Raw genomic sequence first — 15,995 nt, forward strand, 5'->3', positions numbered from 1 at the left:
AAAAATTAAAATTTTTGGCTCTAAAATTTATAATCACATGGGTCAAATAAGACAGTATAAAAATGACTACGGCTGCTCATGAAATTTCACTTAATTGTGCTAAACAATATCAATTACCTTGGCCAGTTTCTCAGGGATAAGTTCTTCTTTTGGACCTCCAATTTCCTCATCGTCATCATCCTTCTTCTTTTTCTGATTTCTCTGCTGTTTTTCTTTTTCTGCATTTTTTTTCTCCTCTTCTAACTGGGCTTTCTTTTGCGCTCTTCTTTGTTTATTCCGTAGCTTCTTTAGCTCTTTATCAGACATGTTTGCTGTAGGCAGTAAATGTTAATTAATGAAATTATAAGCATGTTAATCAGATTAGTAATTACCAACTACTACTATTTAATATTCCCAAACTCCTATAAAAAATATTGCATGGTATGCATGTAAAGGTACCTAGCCTTTGAATGGTTTCACATTAGACATCAAACAATGTAACCACTTCAAAACTTTTTTTTGGAAACCAGGTTGGGTATGCATGTAAACATTTAAGGATGGCAAAACACAGGAGTTACTCTAGCAATGTTAAGCTACTTGCAATCCTATGAATATAACAAGCTGATGGATATTTCCATGGCTTTGGACTATGCTCTCTCTTAGTTATGCCTTCTCTACCCAGGCCAAACAGTTATTCATTCTCTTCTCTGTGCTGCCACTATGTCTGATATATTTTGCTTATCACAATACTTTGTATACCTATTTCTCTTTTAGACTGTGAGCTCCTTGTTAAAAGAGACCCTGTATTAACTTGTAATCTCTGTATTCTCAGGACCAACAGCATGCCAATATATACAGAAAACACTCAAATATTTGTCGACAAAAATAAATGAATAACTCTATGGTAAATTAAAAATTTGATATTAAAAATTAACAATATCCCTAGAGGTTTATACCTCTGTGGGATGTCTCAAATCACTGACACATATGCTATAATAAAGTGAAAAATGTATATTGTTTAGGTTTCAAGCAACAAATTTGAAAGCTACATGCTCCGTCAGCATTTGGACATTTGTTAATATTGAAAAATGAAAATATACCACCGTAATGATTTCAAAAACTGTCTACAAATTTTCCCCTTCAAAAGGCAAAGCCTATTTCCCCTTCCCTTAAATATGGGCTATGCTTAGTGACTCGGCGGTAATTAATAAAATGTACTAGAAATGAACGTATGTAACATTTATATTAGGTAGGACTTAAAAGCACTATGGGTTCTTCCTTGTCTTCTCTTGGATCACTCAGAGGAAGCTAGCTGCCATGTTGTGAGGAAAACCACCCAATCTTACGGAAAGAACCATGTGGCCAAGAACTGAGGCCTCCAGCCATGAGAGTGAGCCACCTTGGAAGCTGATCCTCCAAATCTAGTCAACCCTCAAGATGCCTGGGCTGACATCTTGACATCAAATTCCTGGCCCACAGTAACTGTCAGATAATAAATGTTTTTTATTTAAAGCTGTTAAGTCTTTGAGTCATTTGTTTTGCATCAGTAAATAACCAACATAGAGATAGATGTTAGTACCTGGAAGTGGGATATTGCTGTTACAAAAACTTAAAATGTGGAAGTAACTCTAGCACCAGGGAGTGGCAAAAGGTGGATGGACTTTGAGAAAGCTGCAGGTGAGGGTTTAAAGTTGAAGTGAAGGATATCATATAGTGGCAGAAAGTTTAGCAACAATGTTACAAAATGCACAAAATTATCTGAGTGATCTAACTAAGGTGATTTTCAGGCAAGGTGTTGAAGGTAGCACCTGATTCCTCTTGCTGCTTACAGTAAAATGCAAGTGGAGAAAGAAACTTTAGGAAGGAGCAGGAATTCAATGATTTTGAAAACTCAGTCTCTCCAGAAATGGCTGCTAGGCAAAGATCAAATCCAGGGCATTGTTAGGAAAACATGTTAAGAGGGAAAGCAAAGGATTTGGCTTTAAAATCTTTTGTTAAGACCCAGGACTCAGAATGATGGTGCCTCACTAATCAGCAGTCTTGATGAAAGGCTGTCTAAAAATTTTAAGGGTGACTCAGACTCACAGAGATCTCAAACAATAAAGCTTCTAAGAAACTTAAAGGTGTTCTCCCCTTCACAGAAGTTCAAGATAGAGTCCAGTAAGATTTACAAAAGATCTACAACGTCTTAAAGAGAATTATATGGGCAGAAACACACCACATTTGGACTAAAAGAAACAGAGACAATGCACAATGAAAAAAGGCCTTTAGAACCACCCCCCACCACTGCCCCGCAAATTTTACTGGCAGCAAGCTGACCAAAAAACTACTCAATAGCAAACAAATGCTAACTTTCAAGAGAAAGGATGGATGATTCACAAGGTGCAACCAAGAACCCAGAGGGCAAGGCCAGTAGCCACAAAAAATTATTCCTATGTCTTGAGTGCTAATCAAATAACTGTTAACCTACATGAACCAGTAAATCCTGTGTGCCTCCTGAAAATGTCTACGGTGGCTTTCCCATGCCTCTTCCATCATTTTATATTTGGTGTGTAGTGAGTTTATAACCTGTGTCTTCAGTTCACAGGATTTCATATTAAAATAACTACACTTAAAAAACTATACATAAGGGGGGAAAAGCTATCCTGAAGGAGCTACATCAGCACCTATACCTGATTTATATGATAATATTCTAGACTTTAAGCTAACATGGTAATGGGTAAGACTTTTGAAGGCCTTGGGAGGGACAACTATACCTGTATATGAGAATAATGTAAATAATTTGTAACCAGAATGCAGACGACACCAGTTAAAAATATATCCACAAATACTTCAATTCTCCTCACCTCAAGTGTAGGTTGTACTTGGTGATTCCCTCATGACCAACGAGAATGTGAAGGAATAATAACGTGTGATGTCAAGAGAACAGAATATTTAAAAAGTGTTGTGGCTTCTTCCTTGTTCTCTCTCATGGCTAGCTACCATGTCTTGAGGAACTCTAGAAACCCTATGGAGAGACTAAGAACTCATGCCTCCTGCCAACAGCCTTCTGAGTGAGCCATCTAGGAAATGGATCTCTCCATTCTAGTCAAGCCCTCAGATGACTGGAGGCTCAGCCAAAATGTGAACCACAGGTTTCATAAGTGACCTTGAGCCAGAGCCACCTAGATGCTTCTAAATTCCTGACACACAGAGATGGCTGTTTTAAGCTGCTAAATTCTGGGATAATTTATTATGCAGCAATAGATAACATATAACCCCCCAAACCAAATACATATTTGTTTATCTTTTTCCTGGTAAAAATTCCTTAACAGTAAAAAAAGAAAGCTTCAAACAAAGACCAAAAGAATTACATTCTGAAAGCACAAGACTATAAATGGGTGGCCACATAAATGCTAACCTTTTAATAATGGTAAACTAACTGCTACCACTTGCATCCTTGCTACATGCTAGATACAGCACATACATTATTTAATGTTCTCAACAACTTCATAGATTAGGAGTGTAAAGTATGAGAAAACAGGTATCAAAGGAAAACAACAACCCAGGGTGAAAGTAAAAGGCAGAGCAAGGATTTAAATCTATCTCACTAGGACTCCAAAATCCAGGCTTCTTCTACTATGCTACACCAACCTTAACTCTAGGCGATTAAAGAGTCAAATATAAAAATAACAAGATTAGACTCCAAACTCTACGATTTTTCCACTATGAAATACCAAACAAAAGTCAGAAAACCTTTTCTGTAATGGGCCAGATGCTAAGTAACTTTAGCTTTGCAAGTCATAGGTCTCTGTTGTAACTAACGTCAGCTGTTGCAGCAAAAAAGAGCAATAAATAATATGAAAATTAATGGGTCTGACTTCATCTATATTCCAACAAAATTTTATTTATCAGAATAGACTGCAGTATGGATTTGACCTATGGGCCTTATTCTATATTGCCTGCCACTGCTTTAAAAGGACTCATGACAGTTCACCATAGAATTACCAAGAAATTAAGAGTTCAAATCCTCTTTCACTTAATTTAGCACTAATTATCTAGAGAAGTACTATAATTCTCAACTTTACATATATTAGTTATTACTTGTGTGAGCCTAATAAAGCTTAAAAGGAACTAGAAGAAAATTCTACTGCGCTAGAAGATAATATTTCACCATCTTTTTAAAAAATATGTTTGTATATACATGTGCATACACAGAAAATAACATTTGAAGACTACTATAACCAGTCATACTAACTAACATCCACGTAAGAGGGTAAAATAAATCTGGCCAAATAATGACTTTAAAGTTTACTGAAAAGATAAAAACACAAGAAAAGAAAAATAACTTTTCAATCAAATAAGGAGTAACTACCAAATATTTACCATAAATAGCAAACTTTTATGGTGAAACATTAGAAGTTCTCGCTCTAAAGAAAAAGGGGCAGCAAGTACACTATTGCTCCTATTAAACAGCACTGTTTTAGCAGCTCCAACCATGCAATAAGACACTGGGGGAGGAGGGTATATATACTGAAAGAAACAAAATTACTACCATTTATAGATCAACATAATGGTCTACATCTGCGGTCCCCAACCCCTGGGCCATGGCCCAGGTACCAGTCCATGGCCTGCTAGGAAATGGGCCGTGTATCACTGCCTGAGCTCCATACCACCTCGCCCTGTCTCACAATACGCCACACCCCCACCCTCAGTCCACGGAAAAACTGTCTTCCATGAAACTAGTCACTAGTGCCAAAAAGGTTGGGGACCGCTGGACATAGAAAACTTTCAAGATTCAACTGAAAAATCACTATTATCAGAGATAACTGACTAATGTCAGAGATCAGTAAGAATACCAACTTGACATATTAGGTTATTCAGTACTAAGTTTGACAGTTGGTATCTCTGACATTTCATTCACTTTGAACCTTTTTGGTTTTTTTTTTATAGGAACATCCTCATTCTTTCAAATACATGTTTTGGCTTGTGATTATCTTTCAAAATTTTTTTAAAGCAATTTTTGTGAAACAATGGATAAGTCTAAACTTCGTGTTATTTTTGAATATGAGTTCCATTGTGGAACCAATAAAACACAGACAGCTCGAAATATCAATGAAGTATTTGGGAAGGATGTGGCTAGTGAACACACAGTACATCCATGGTTTGAGAAGTTCTATTCTGGTGATTTTAATCATGAAAATGAGCCATGTGGGTGACCTGAGACCCAGGTGGATAATGATGAGCTGAAAGCTGTAGTGAAGAGAATCCATCTCAACCTATGTGTGAATTAAGCAGCAAGGTCTGATGTCATTATTCCCACAATATTCGACCATTTGAAACAAATGGGCAAGGGAAAGAAGCTGGATAGATGGGTTCCGCGTGAATTAAATGAGTGTCAGAAGAGAAATCCTCTTGAAGCTTGCCTTTCTTTGTTGTCACAACAGAAAGGTGAACCATCTCTATACCATATTGTTACATGTGATGAAAACGGATGCTTTTTGACAATCACAAGCATTCGGCGCAATGGTTAAAGTGCTGAAACACAGTCCAAAACTGAATATTCATCAAAAAAAACTAATGGTGTCTGGTTGGTGTTCCAGTGCCGGTATTATCCACTACAGCTTCATGAAACCCGGTCAGCCAATGTCTACTGTCACCAATTGGACGAAATTAGGATGCTCGTAAATAAGCAGCCAACCTTGCTCAGTAGAGACAGGCCAATCCTTTTTCAAGACCACATGTCACCAAAAAAACACTGCTTAAACTATAGAATCTGGACTTGGAAACTCTATGTCATCCATGGTATTCACTAGACCTTGTACCAACTGACTACCACTTCTTCCAGGCTTTGGACCACTTCTTGCAAGGAAAAATATTCAATTCTCAACAAACTGTGGAAAACGCCTTATGCAATTTCATCACCACTTGCTCTCTAGGCTTCTTCGATGCTGGCATAAACAAGCTACTGTAAAGATGGCAAAACTGTGTCAATAGTTTAATTATACTACTTCTTGTTTGAGATATAATAACCTGAACTTTTGATTTGAAATTGGACAGTTCATATTTAATGACCTAATATAAAATATTGTACTATATTAGAATATTGTGACAGGAAGAAGGACACATAGGAATAATGCTAACAGTAAATTTGCCAAAGTTATGTAACAATAATTATACTAAAAAGTAAATAGAAGACACATACATTCTGGTATATAAAAATTCAATATTGTTTAAGGCCCACCTCTTACACCCCCTCTCAAATAGTAGTCTGTTTTGAATCAAAAATTCCAGAAGAAACTTTCTGGAAGACAAGTTAATTTTACAGTTCATGCATAAGCAAAAATCCGCATGTAAAACCATAAAAATTCTAAAGATGACATAGTATTAGATTAAGAAGAGAGAAATTGATCATAAGAAAAGAAACCTATCTGTGTACTGATGTCAATACCATATAGTTTTAATTATGTCTTCACAGTAAGTTTTAATATTTGTTAGAACAAGATACCATGCCCACAACCAACCATATTATTTTTTCAGAATTTAGTTCATGATAAGGGTAGCATTTTAAATCAGTGGAGAATATGCTGACCTATTCAACAAGTACTGTTGAGTTCGTAGTATATTGGCAGGGGAGGGTAGAAAGCCACTCTTCATCTTACATCATATATAAAAATTAACTCCAGATGATTAAATAGCCAAATCTAAAAATAGCAAAGTATTAGAAGAAAAACAAAAGATATTCATAAATGTATTTTTAATTTTGAAGTAGAAAAAGCCTTTCTAAGCAAGACCCAAAAGGCATAAAAAAAACAAGACTAAATATTAAAAATTAAAACCTTTTTTTAAATGAAAGAGGGCAGCAAAGAGGAGGGTTCAATTCCCTCCCTCTCTCCCTCCCTTCTTTCCTTCCTTCTTGTCTCACTCTGTTGCCCTGGGTAGAGTGCAGTGGCATCATCATAGCTCACTGAAGCCTCCAACTTCTAGGCTCAAGAGATCCTCCTTCCTTAGCCTCCCCAGTAGCTGAGACTATAGGTGTGCACCATAACACCTGGCTAATTTTTCTATTTTTAGTAGAGACAGGATCTCACTTTTAATTAGGCTGGTCTCAAATTCCTGAGCTCAAGTAATCCTCCTGCCTTGGCCGCCCAGAGTGCTAGCATTACAGGCGCGAGCCACTGTACCCAGCCTAAAACTTTTATATAATGAAAGAGACTTGGCCGGGCGCGGTGGCTCACGCCTGTAATCCTAGCACTCTGGGAGGCTGAGGCGGGTGGATCGCTTGAGGTCAGGAGTTCAAGACCAGCCTGAGCGAGACCCAGTCTCTACTAAAAATAGAAATAAAAATTATCTGGACAACTAAAAATATATATAGAAAAAATTAGCCGGGCATGGTGGCGCATGCCTGTAGTCCCAGCTACTCGGGAGGCTGAGGCAGGATTGCTTAAGCCCAGGAGTTTGAGGTTGCTGTGAGCTAGGCTGACGCCACGGCACTCACTCTAGCCCGGGCAACAAAGTGAGACTCTGTCTCAAAAAAAAAAAAAAAAAGAGACTCACCATAAATAAAGGTAAAACCTACGTGAAGGTAAGAAAGTATATAATAAGCAATGCAATATATAAACAAGGATTAAAATCTTGAACATATGAAGAATCCCTACAAATCAATAAGTTTAAAAAGAAAGCAAGCAAAAGAAATGAACAAGGAATTCACAGAAGACACCCAAGGTTACATGAAAATATAAGCAGATGTTCCATGCCACTAAAAATTTAGAAATTATAAATGAGATATTTTACCCAAAATAACAAAAATGTAAAGGACCAATAACTTTTAGAGTTAACAATAATGTAAAACAAAAAAAATCTCGATACAATATTGGTGGTAATAAAAAACTGATGAAACAAACCTTTATGGAAGGTAATTTGACACTATTTCAAATAATCATACCCTATGACCCAGCAATTTTCACTTGTAACAATCCATGCTAAACATGTGCATAATGATGGACAAAGATGATTACTATAGCACTATAATGGTGAAAAAAAGTCACATAGATTCTTACATAGCCATTAAAATGTCATTTGGATAAGTGTCCAAACACAGAGCAGCACTATTAATTGGGGGATAAAAAGTATAGTCTGCAGAACACCAAGCAGGTTATAATCCCATTAATGGACTTAAAAAAAAAAAAAACCAAAAAAAAAAAACACTTGCCAAGAACCACCCTGAAACATGAGCATAATATACATACAAATAAAACTTTGGGCCAGGCGCGGTGGCTCACGCCTGTAATCCTAGCACTCTGGGAGGCCGAGGCGGGTGGATTGCTCTAGGTCAGGAGTTCCAGACCAGCCTGAGCAAGAGTGAGACCCCATCTCTACCAAAAAAAAATAGAAAGAAATGATTTGGACAGCTAAAAATCTATATAGAAAAAATTAGCTGGGCATGGTGGCGCATGCCTGTAGTCCCAGCTACTAGGGAGGCTGAGGCAGTAGGATTGCTTAAGCCCAGGAGTCTGAGGTTGCTGTGAGCTAGGCTAATGCCACGGCACTCACTCTAGCCTGGGCGACAAAGCGAGACTCTGTCTCAAAAAAAAAAAAAACTTTGAAAACTGTACTTGTGCATAAAGGGAATTGATCCTTTCACAGGGATAACTTCTGGAAAGGAGAATGGATGGTAGAAAAGTGAAAGATTTTCATATTTGCTAGGTATATTTCTATACTGTCTCAACTTTGTATAATCAGACTTAATTGTGTATTATTTGTATAACTTGAAGAAGAGGATGTAACCAGGAGAGAAAAAAAAGGTAAACAAAAGAAGCCAGAGGGCCATAGCTGTCAATTTTAACTACAAATTGTCCAGCAGATTCTTCCTTTTGGTATTTTCTTCCAAGTTGAAGCAGCATCAATAGGCAGGAATAGATTCAAGTGAAATTTATACAAGGGTTTCACTATTTGGCCTTAGAAAGTTCTAAACTGTCCTTAGGCAACAGGAAGTAAAAATTAACAACATATTAACAAAATAATTCAAAAGTTCTTTAACAGGTGGAAACACATAGAAAGTAACCAGTAATATCCTCAAAAAGAGGAATAAACTAAGGACTAAAGAAAAAAAATCCGACACTTTTTATGCCCCAACTCTTACAACATTTTTGCTATAACCGAGTCACAAAATATATGGACATACAATTAATTTATATCCTTCTACATGCAAGATCAGTTTTATTCTGAAATTCTTTCCCAAATAACTGTCTAGTGAAGACTTCTCCCTAATCATCTTGACACTCTGCTACAAAAATGGCACATTAAAAATGGGTCAAATGATAAGTCACTGGGCAATTTTCCTAGCTTAATTCCAAACTGGATTTTAATGTCTAAGCAATATTCACCTTTTAGTAGCTTACTTACAAATTACTCTTTAAAAAAGGAATAGCTAGTTATGTAACAGCCAATGCTAATGTAGAGTCCCACACTAATAGTTAGCAATGTATAGTACTGTAGCTAGTAATTTATAGTATTGGGTAAACCAGATATCAAATGTAAAACTAATAAAATGCAAATGTCTTAAATGCTAATGAGCAATTACAAATCAAATGTTTAACTTATTTTGAAAGTATAAAAGTAAACAAAATTTTTCTTTTGTTGCTTAGAGAAATTCACAAAATAACCATCATTTTCTAACCTTGTATAACATCTTCCCACAAGGTGCTCAGTAAGAAGCTCAAGAAAAATGTATATTATTCAAAAACATAAACACAGATACACATGCTAGAGAAAATGAGAAATCTCTGAATATTATACCTGTATCAGCTTCATGTTCTTTATTTTCATCTGTAAGGGGGTTATCATGAAGTTTCAAATAGATCTCTATAGCAATTCTTGCTGCCTTGAAGTAAAATGGATGTTGTCGAAGTACATCTTCTAGTTTTAATAAGTCCACATAGGATCTAAGGGTAATCTTCCTCATACAGTATGTATGAAAGTCAAACTGGTCATCAGTGATTTCTATAAAATGCTAACAAAATTATCTTTTTATTATTATACTGAAGTATAGCAATGTCTATAAATACTTTGCATTCCAAATAAGTAAATACAGTTGGCCACAATCTAGCACAGGATATGGCACACAGTTAGCATTAAATTGTTTGCTGAACATAAGGGAAGCTTTAATAGATATTTTTCTTCCTTAATCATACTTAAATAAAGCTATTATGACAATATCAAACATAATTTATTAGTATACATGATGGTACAATACAGTAGATTCACATGTTGAACATTGTGAGTTTTTATATTTAGAACAATTTGCAAAGGATTATAATATGTAGTATTTGTAATTTTTGAGAGTATAAATCTGAATCTTATGCAATGTGATGCTGATATGGGAGAAAGGAATCAATTAGCAAGTAAGTCAAGCAACCAAAAACTTACAAATTTCAACTGTGATGTTCTACACTTGACTATAATATAAATGGGAAATTAATTATATAAACTATGTTTATCTGTGAAAAACACACAAAAAGGAAGCCAACTATTCGTCATAAAAATGTATCAAAAGCGAAGAGGACTAAAAAAAAACAATGAATTTATCAGAAACGAGGAATTATATAGGCTACAGAAACATGAAAAGGTGTCAAAGCTTGTATTTATCAAGGGTATACAGCATCACTAATCAACCTAACAATGAACAGGCTTCTAGGATTACTTAATAAACTTTGCAGGTACTACTAAAGAAGCAGCAACAGTTTAAAAAAAAAAAAAGGTTAAAAAAAAATCAATAAAAACATAGCCAAGACACAAAATTCCAGAAGTTTTTAAGAAGAATTTTTACAGGAAGAATACACAATAGAGAAGTTTGGCTGAAAATACAGTCTATAATATTTCCATTATAAAAATTAAGAAAAGTGAAAACTGATTTTAAAAATCATCTGTGAATTATAAAGAGGGAGAAGAGGAAAAAACTATATACAATTTGCCCAAAATCTTCAATGTATAACAGAATAAAATGAGAAACTCATATGTATGAAGTACTTACTCTCTCAATCTCATGACATTTCTTAAGTGCTTCACCAAATTTATTCATTGCTTTATAAGCCTGGGCACATTCTGTCTGGAACCACATGCACTGCATTTCATTCAAATTCTCTACTGCTGAAGTTCCTTCCTATATGAAAATCATATATATTCAAGGCCATTTCTTACAAAATACGTAACTTCACCACAGGATTTACGAACAAGATGTTCAACTGATTTGAATTTTTCCAAAATAATTTAATTTTTTACCCATTCTTACAGCAAAAAGAATAGTTAATATGTGAGAGCAATTGAAATTATCTTTCTAACCACTAAAAATATTATGTAGTTTTTCAAGTAATTAAACAAAAGGTCTATAGAACTGGGGATAGGAATTAACATAAGAAACAAAACACTAGCACATAGCAGGTACTCAATAAATATTAGTTCCCTTAACCCCTAAAAAACGCAACTGAAGATACACCAATATAAACCAGAGTTTAAAATCCCACTGTACAGTCATCAAAAAAGAAAATGCTTTATACTAATGTTGGTTCTAGTTCTTTCTGATATGGTTATTTAATTAAAATCTGTTCAGCAGCTGGGGCCATTAAAAAAAAAATCTGGACTATTTTCATATTAAAAGCATTAAAAACAAACTTTGAAAAATGAGCAAGGGATACAAGGATGAACTGGCTCATGTCCTGTTTATTAATAAGAAAACTAGCTGTACAAACCCGTGTAAACTTGGAGCACATTTCTTCAGCTTCTTTAATCAGATTGGCTTTTAGCATATATTTTGCACATTTGGAGTTGATAAATCTGTCTGCTGTGTCCAAGGCCTGGGCCTCATCCATCCACCTCGCAGCTTCTTTAATATTCCCAGCGTGCTTACAAGGTACAAAAGCAAAATAAACCAGTAAGTAGCTAATTTTACCGTGCAGGTAATTGGTTACCTGCTGGTAAATAATTAAAAAACAAATGAAAGAAAAGGTATTCTTTGACCCTTAAGATGTTAATCAATGTAGAAGCATGTATTCTTCCATAATGTAAGTTCTGATACCTTTCTGGCCATCAAGAATGCAGGCTATCTGACAGTAAAGAGTTGTTTTAATAGTTTGTCTACTGTTATATCCCCGTTGCCCCACACACTATATACATATATATCCACATATATATACATATATATATATACATACATATATATATATATATATGCATGGCACATAGTAAAAATACTCAAAAATAATTGTTAAATCAAAGAATAAATAATAATGGAAATCTTTAAGTCATAACAACATAATTCATTATAAAAGTCATAAAAGGCAAATGGATGGCCAAATTTCTACCCAAAAGGAACCATGGAAACATTACTGATTAGGACCATAAGTAGACATTACCCAGTGATCTTCATTCTAACTCAACTAACTACTCCATTTGGCAGAGGCACAAAATGGATGAGCATAACCTGACTTTCAAAAGTGCTTTCTGACTATTACTTAATTTCATTATTTTCTTGCTAAATAAATTACTGGTTTACAATTACTCCATCAAGAGCTTCGATTACTAAATTTTATTTGCAATAAGACAGGGAAAAGCCAATTTTATTTTAATATGATGCTGGAACATATGATAGAGATTCTCAAGCATGGCCCAGGAGTTGAGAAGTCAAAAAAGATAATAAATTTAGAATTCACAATAGAATCCTCACAGTTCCATTTCATTAACATTACCAGATGCTGATGTTTTATCATAGTCAAATGTTAATAGAAACACCCAGTGCACAGCAAATACAATTACTATTGAACCACCTGAACTCTTATTCCTAAAACCCAAGAGAATAACCACATGAACCAAGAGTAACTGTATGTATGTATGTATAGATACAGATGAAGCATCAAATTAGTATGACCACTGCAAGTCTAAAAGTAATCAGACCAAGAAATGTACTATAAGTTATTCCATGCTTCCTGAGTCATCAAATATGTCATTTTCCCTACATTTAGAATCTATAAAACATAGGAAAATATTTATGACAAGTCTCATTACCTTACCAAAAAAAGGGGGAAAAGATTTTTACCTTATAGATTTTAGCTTTCACAAGAAAGAGTTCTATCAACGTCGGTGTACTTTCAATAGCAATATTTATGTATTCCAGAGCAATAGATGGCTGGCCAATTTTATCATAATGTTGTGCCAAATAGTACTGGACCCAAAGTAATGTGGTTGGTGGCTCCTCCTTTCCATCATCTTTAAAAAGCAAGAGGAGGGAGAGAGAGGGAAGAAACCATGTTAGGCATTACATATATTAAGAGTACCTCCCCCAAAATGATCTCAGTACTTATTAATAAGGAAGGTAGTTTATTTATGTAACAAGCATAAAACAACCTCTAAGTCTGTAAGATCTTTGGAAGGGACCGTGTTTTCTGTTCTGTATTCTTACAGGCTCAAGCACAATGCCTTGCATATAATAAGAACTTTATATAACAAATATGGCAGATAAATAATATCAAATATATTAATTACCTAAAAAGGAGAGCAAAATAGATGGGGGGAAGACAAGCTGTACTAGAACCATGAGAGTGTACTCATCAGGATGTTATTTATGAGGGTGGGGGGGGACTCAAAAGAAATTTTCCACTAATGTGTGATTAAAAAAAAAATAAAAGTCCTGACTGCTCAATTGAGTATCTAGCTAATGTGCTAAACTGTATATAAATATAGTTGTGATGTGGTTATTTTGAATTTTGGTGATTATATTATCATCAAATTCTACTGAATTTAATATTATGCTAAACATACAAAAATGCACAATTTATACTGAATAAAAACTATACTCAAAAAATGAGATAAGTAAAAAATTCTATTCTATATTTTAGTTCATGATTTAATTTTAATATACTCACAAGAAAATGTGTAAGCTAAATATACAATCCACACATTAAAAAATTCTTCTTTAATACAAATTCCTTAAGTCTGAGAAATGTTATTTACTTTCAAAGAAAGCAATGGATTGCTTTTTTTTCCCTAGTAAAAGCAGGATGGCTCAGTGGACAAACAATAGGAGTGGAACTCACCAACTCCCCATCTGACAGATCTGCAACAAAAGTGCTGCATATTCTTGGGCATGTCACTGAACCTCTTCCACATTTGTAAAATATGTAGGAAAATGCTGATAATCAAAGGAACATCATGATGATTAACCAATGAAACCATGGTAATGCCTTTTTAAAGTACTATTAAAATTAATTTGAGACCTAGAAACAATGACCAACCCAATAGCAATGAGCACCCCAGGTCCCACACTGGGATTTCCCACTACAGGAACCAGAACTCCTTGGAAAAAAAACTGATTATAGATCTGCAGTGGCAGCATACAAGATAACCTCAAATATCTTGTCTTATCAAACAGCAAGGAAGCTATCAACTGCTACCATGGTTATGTAAAGAATGGAACCACATGAGATTTAAAACATCAAACATGCTTAAATCCATGAATTCATAATAATACTTTCTAAAAATGTATTTGTTATCTTATAGGATGTTACTGAACCAATTCATTATTTTGAAAAGTGGTAAATAACTTAAAAAAAAGTATGAAGGAGGAGGGAAAAAAACACATTTATCATGCTTTTCCTATACAAATGGAGATATTAGGTAAGCAGATGATAGATTTAGGGAAATTTCTCTTTTAAGATAATAATGATAGAATATCACCACCTGGTAATGCCTAACAGTTGTTAATGTATAAAACAAACACTATATGCCTGCTGATAGAAGAACACACCACCACCTGTAAAATACTCTTGCTCATTGCTCTTATGCTTAAAAAAAAAAAAAAGGCAAAACCACAAAGAAAAATTAAGTCTCATCAATCCTCTAGCCAGACCTATCCATTAGAAGATTCTGCAATGACGGAAATGTTCTGTATCTGCCCTGCCCAATATAGTAAACATTATTTATCTATATGGCTATTGAGCAACACTTGAAATGTGGCTACTGCAACTGAGGGATGAAATTTATATTTTATTTTACTTTAAAAATTTTTAATTAGCCACTGTGGCTAATGGCTATCATACTAGACAACATACCTCTACATCAAACAATAAATTTATAGGACATTTTGAGGACAAAGGAATAATGTGTTAAGGAAAACATGGAGTACATTCAGTAAAATCTAGACTGGGAAAACTAACAACAAAAAATATTTTCTTCAACAAATAGATTGTAGGAAAAGAGATGGATGAGAAATGTATAGATTTTAAAAAAGACTTAGGAGACACCAACCACACTCAGTATAAATTTTATCTGGCTCTTCAGTCAAACAAACTTCAGAAAGGGAATGAAAGGAAAAAAATATGTCATTTATAATATAACTGCAAATGTGAACAAGGACTGGATCTTTGATATTAAGCTTTAATTTTCAGGTATTGTTAAGTCCTTATCTTTAGAAATATTCATGGATGAAAATAATGTGATGTTTGCAATGTGCTTCAGAATAATATGGGAGTAGAAAAAAAGTAGGTGAAGATATAGATAAAAATAAGTTTGATCATGAATTAAAAATGATTGAAGCTGAGTGCTGGGTAAACAGAGGATCATTAAATTATTACATCTGGTTTTCTAAAAATGTTTTAAATTTTACATAAAATTTTTTTCAATAAACTAATGTAATTCTCTTATAACCAAATTATCACAGAATGCACAAACTAGTGGGAAAAAAATTTAAATGCGCTATGCTTACTGCCTACCTAAATAATAGTGAAGAACTTAATAATAGTTAAGAACTTCATAATGTATTACAATTTTCAAGATGTTTTTAAAACATAAAATTTTAGCACTTACCATTGGGGTTAAATAACCGGCAGCTTTTTAGAGAGGTTTCATAACCTACTACTAATTCTTCTATGATTGCCACCTAGAGTACAAACACACAAGTATACTTCAATAGAAAAAGTATAGTTACTATTTTTGTGTAAAATGTGTTATTTTCTATTAAAGGACTAAATAAATCAACCTATATGTAC

General features: G+C 34.4%; 1 protein-coding gene across 3 annotated transcripts in view; it reads right to left on the reverse strand.

Moving 5' to 3' along the window:
• NAA15 (N-alpha-acetyltransferase 15, NatA auxiliary subunit) overlaps positions 1-15,995 on the reverse strand; it is a 68,757-nt gene that overhangs the window by 18,112 nt on the left and 34,650 nt on the right. For all 3 annotated transcript variants that reach the window (XM_045552261.1, XM_045552259.1, XM_045552258.1), the window contains 6 exons: positions 15,814-15,886; positions 13,049-13,218; positions 11,706-11,858; positions 10,991-11,119; positions 9,757-9,970; positions 118-311 (listed from right to left, as the gene is read on the reverse strand). In XM_045552261.1, coding sequence (XP_045408217.1) covers positions 118-311; positions 9,757-9,970; positions 10,991-11,119; positions 11,706-11,858; positions 13,049-13,218; positions 15,814-15,886 — 933 coding nt within the window. The remainder of the gene's footprint in view (positions 1-117; positions 312-9,756; positions 9,971-10,990; positions 11,120-11,705; positions 11,859-13,048; positions 13,219-15,813; positions 15,887-15,995) is intronic.

Source organism: Lemur catta, chromosome 5 (genome assembly GCF_020740605.2).
Source record: "Lemur catta isolate mLemCat1 chromosome 5, mLemCat1.pri, whole genome shotgun sequence".
Classification (NCBI taxonomy): domain Eukaryota; kingdom Metazoa; phylum Chordata; class Mammalia; order Primates; family Lemuridae; genus Lemur; species Lemur catta.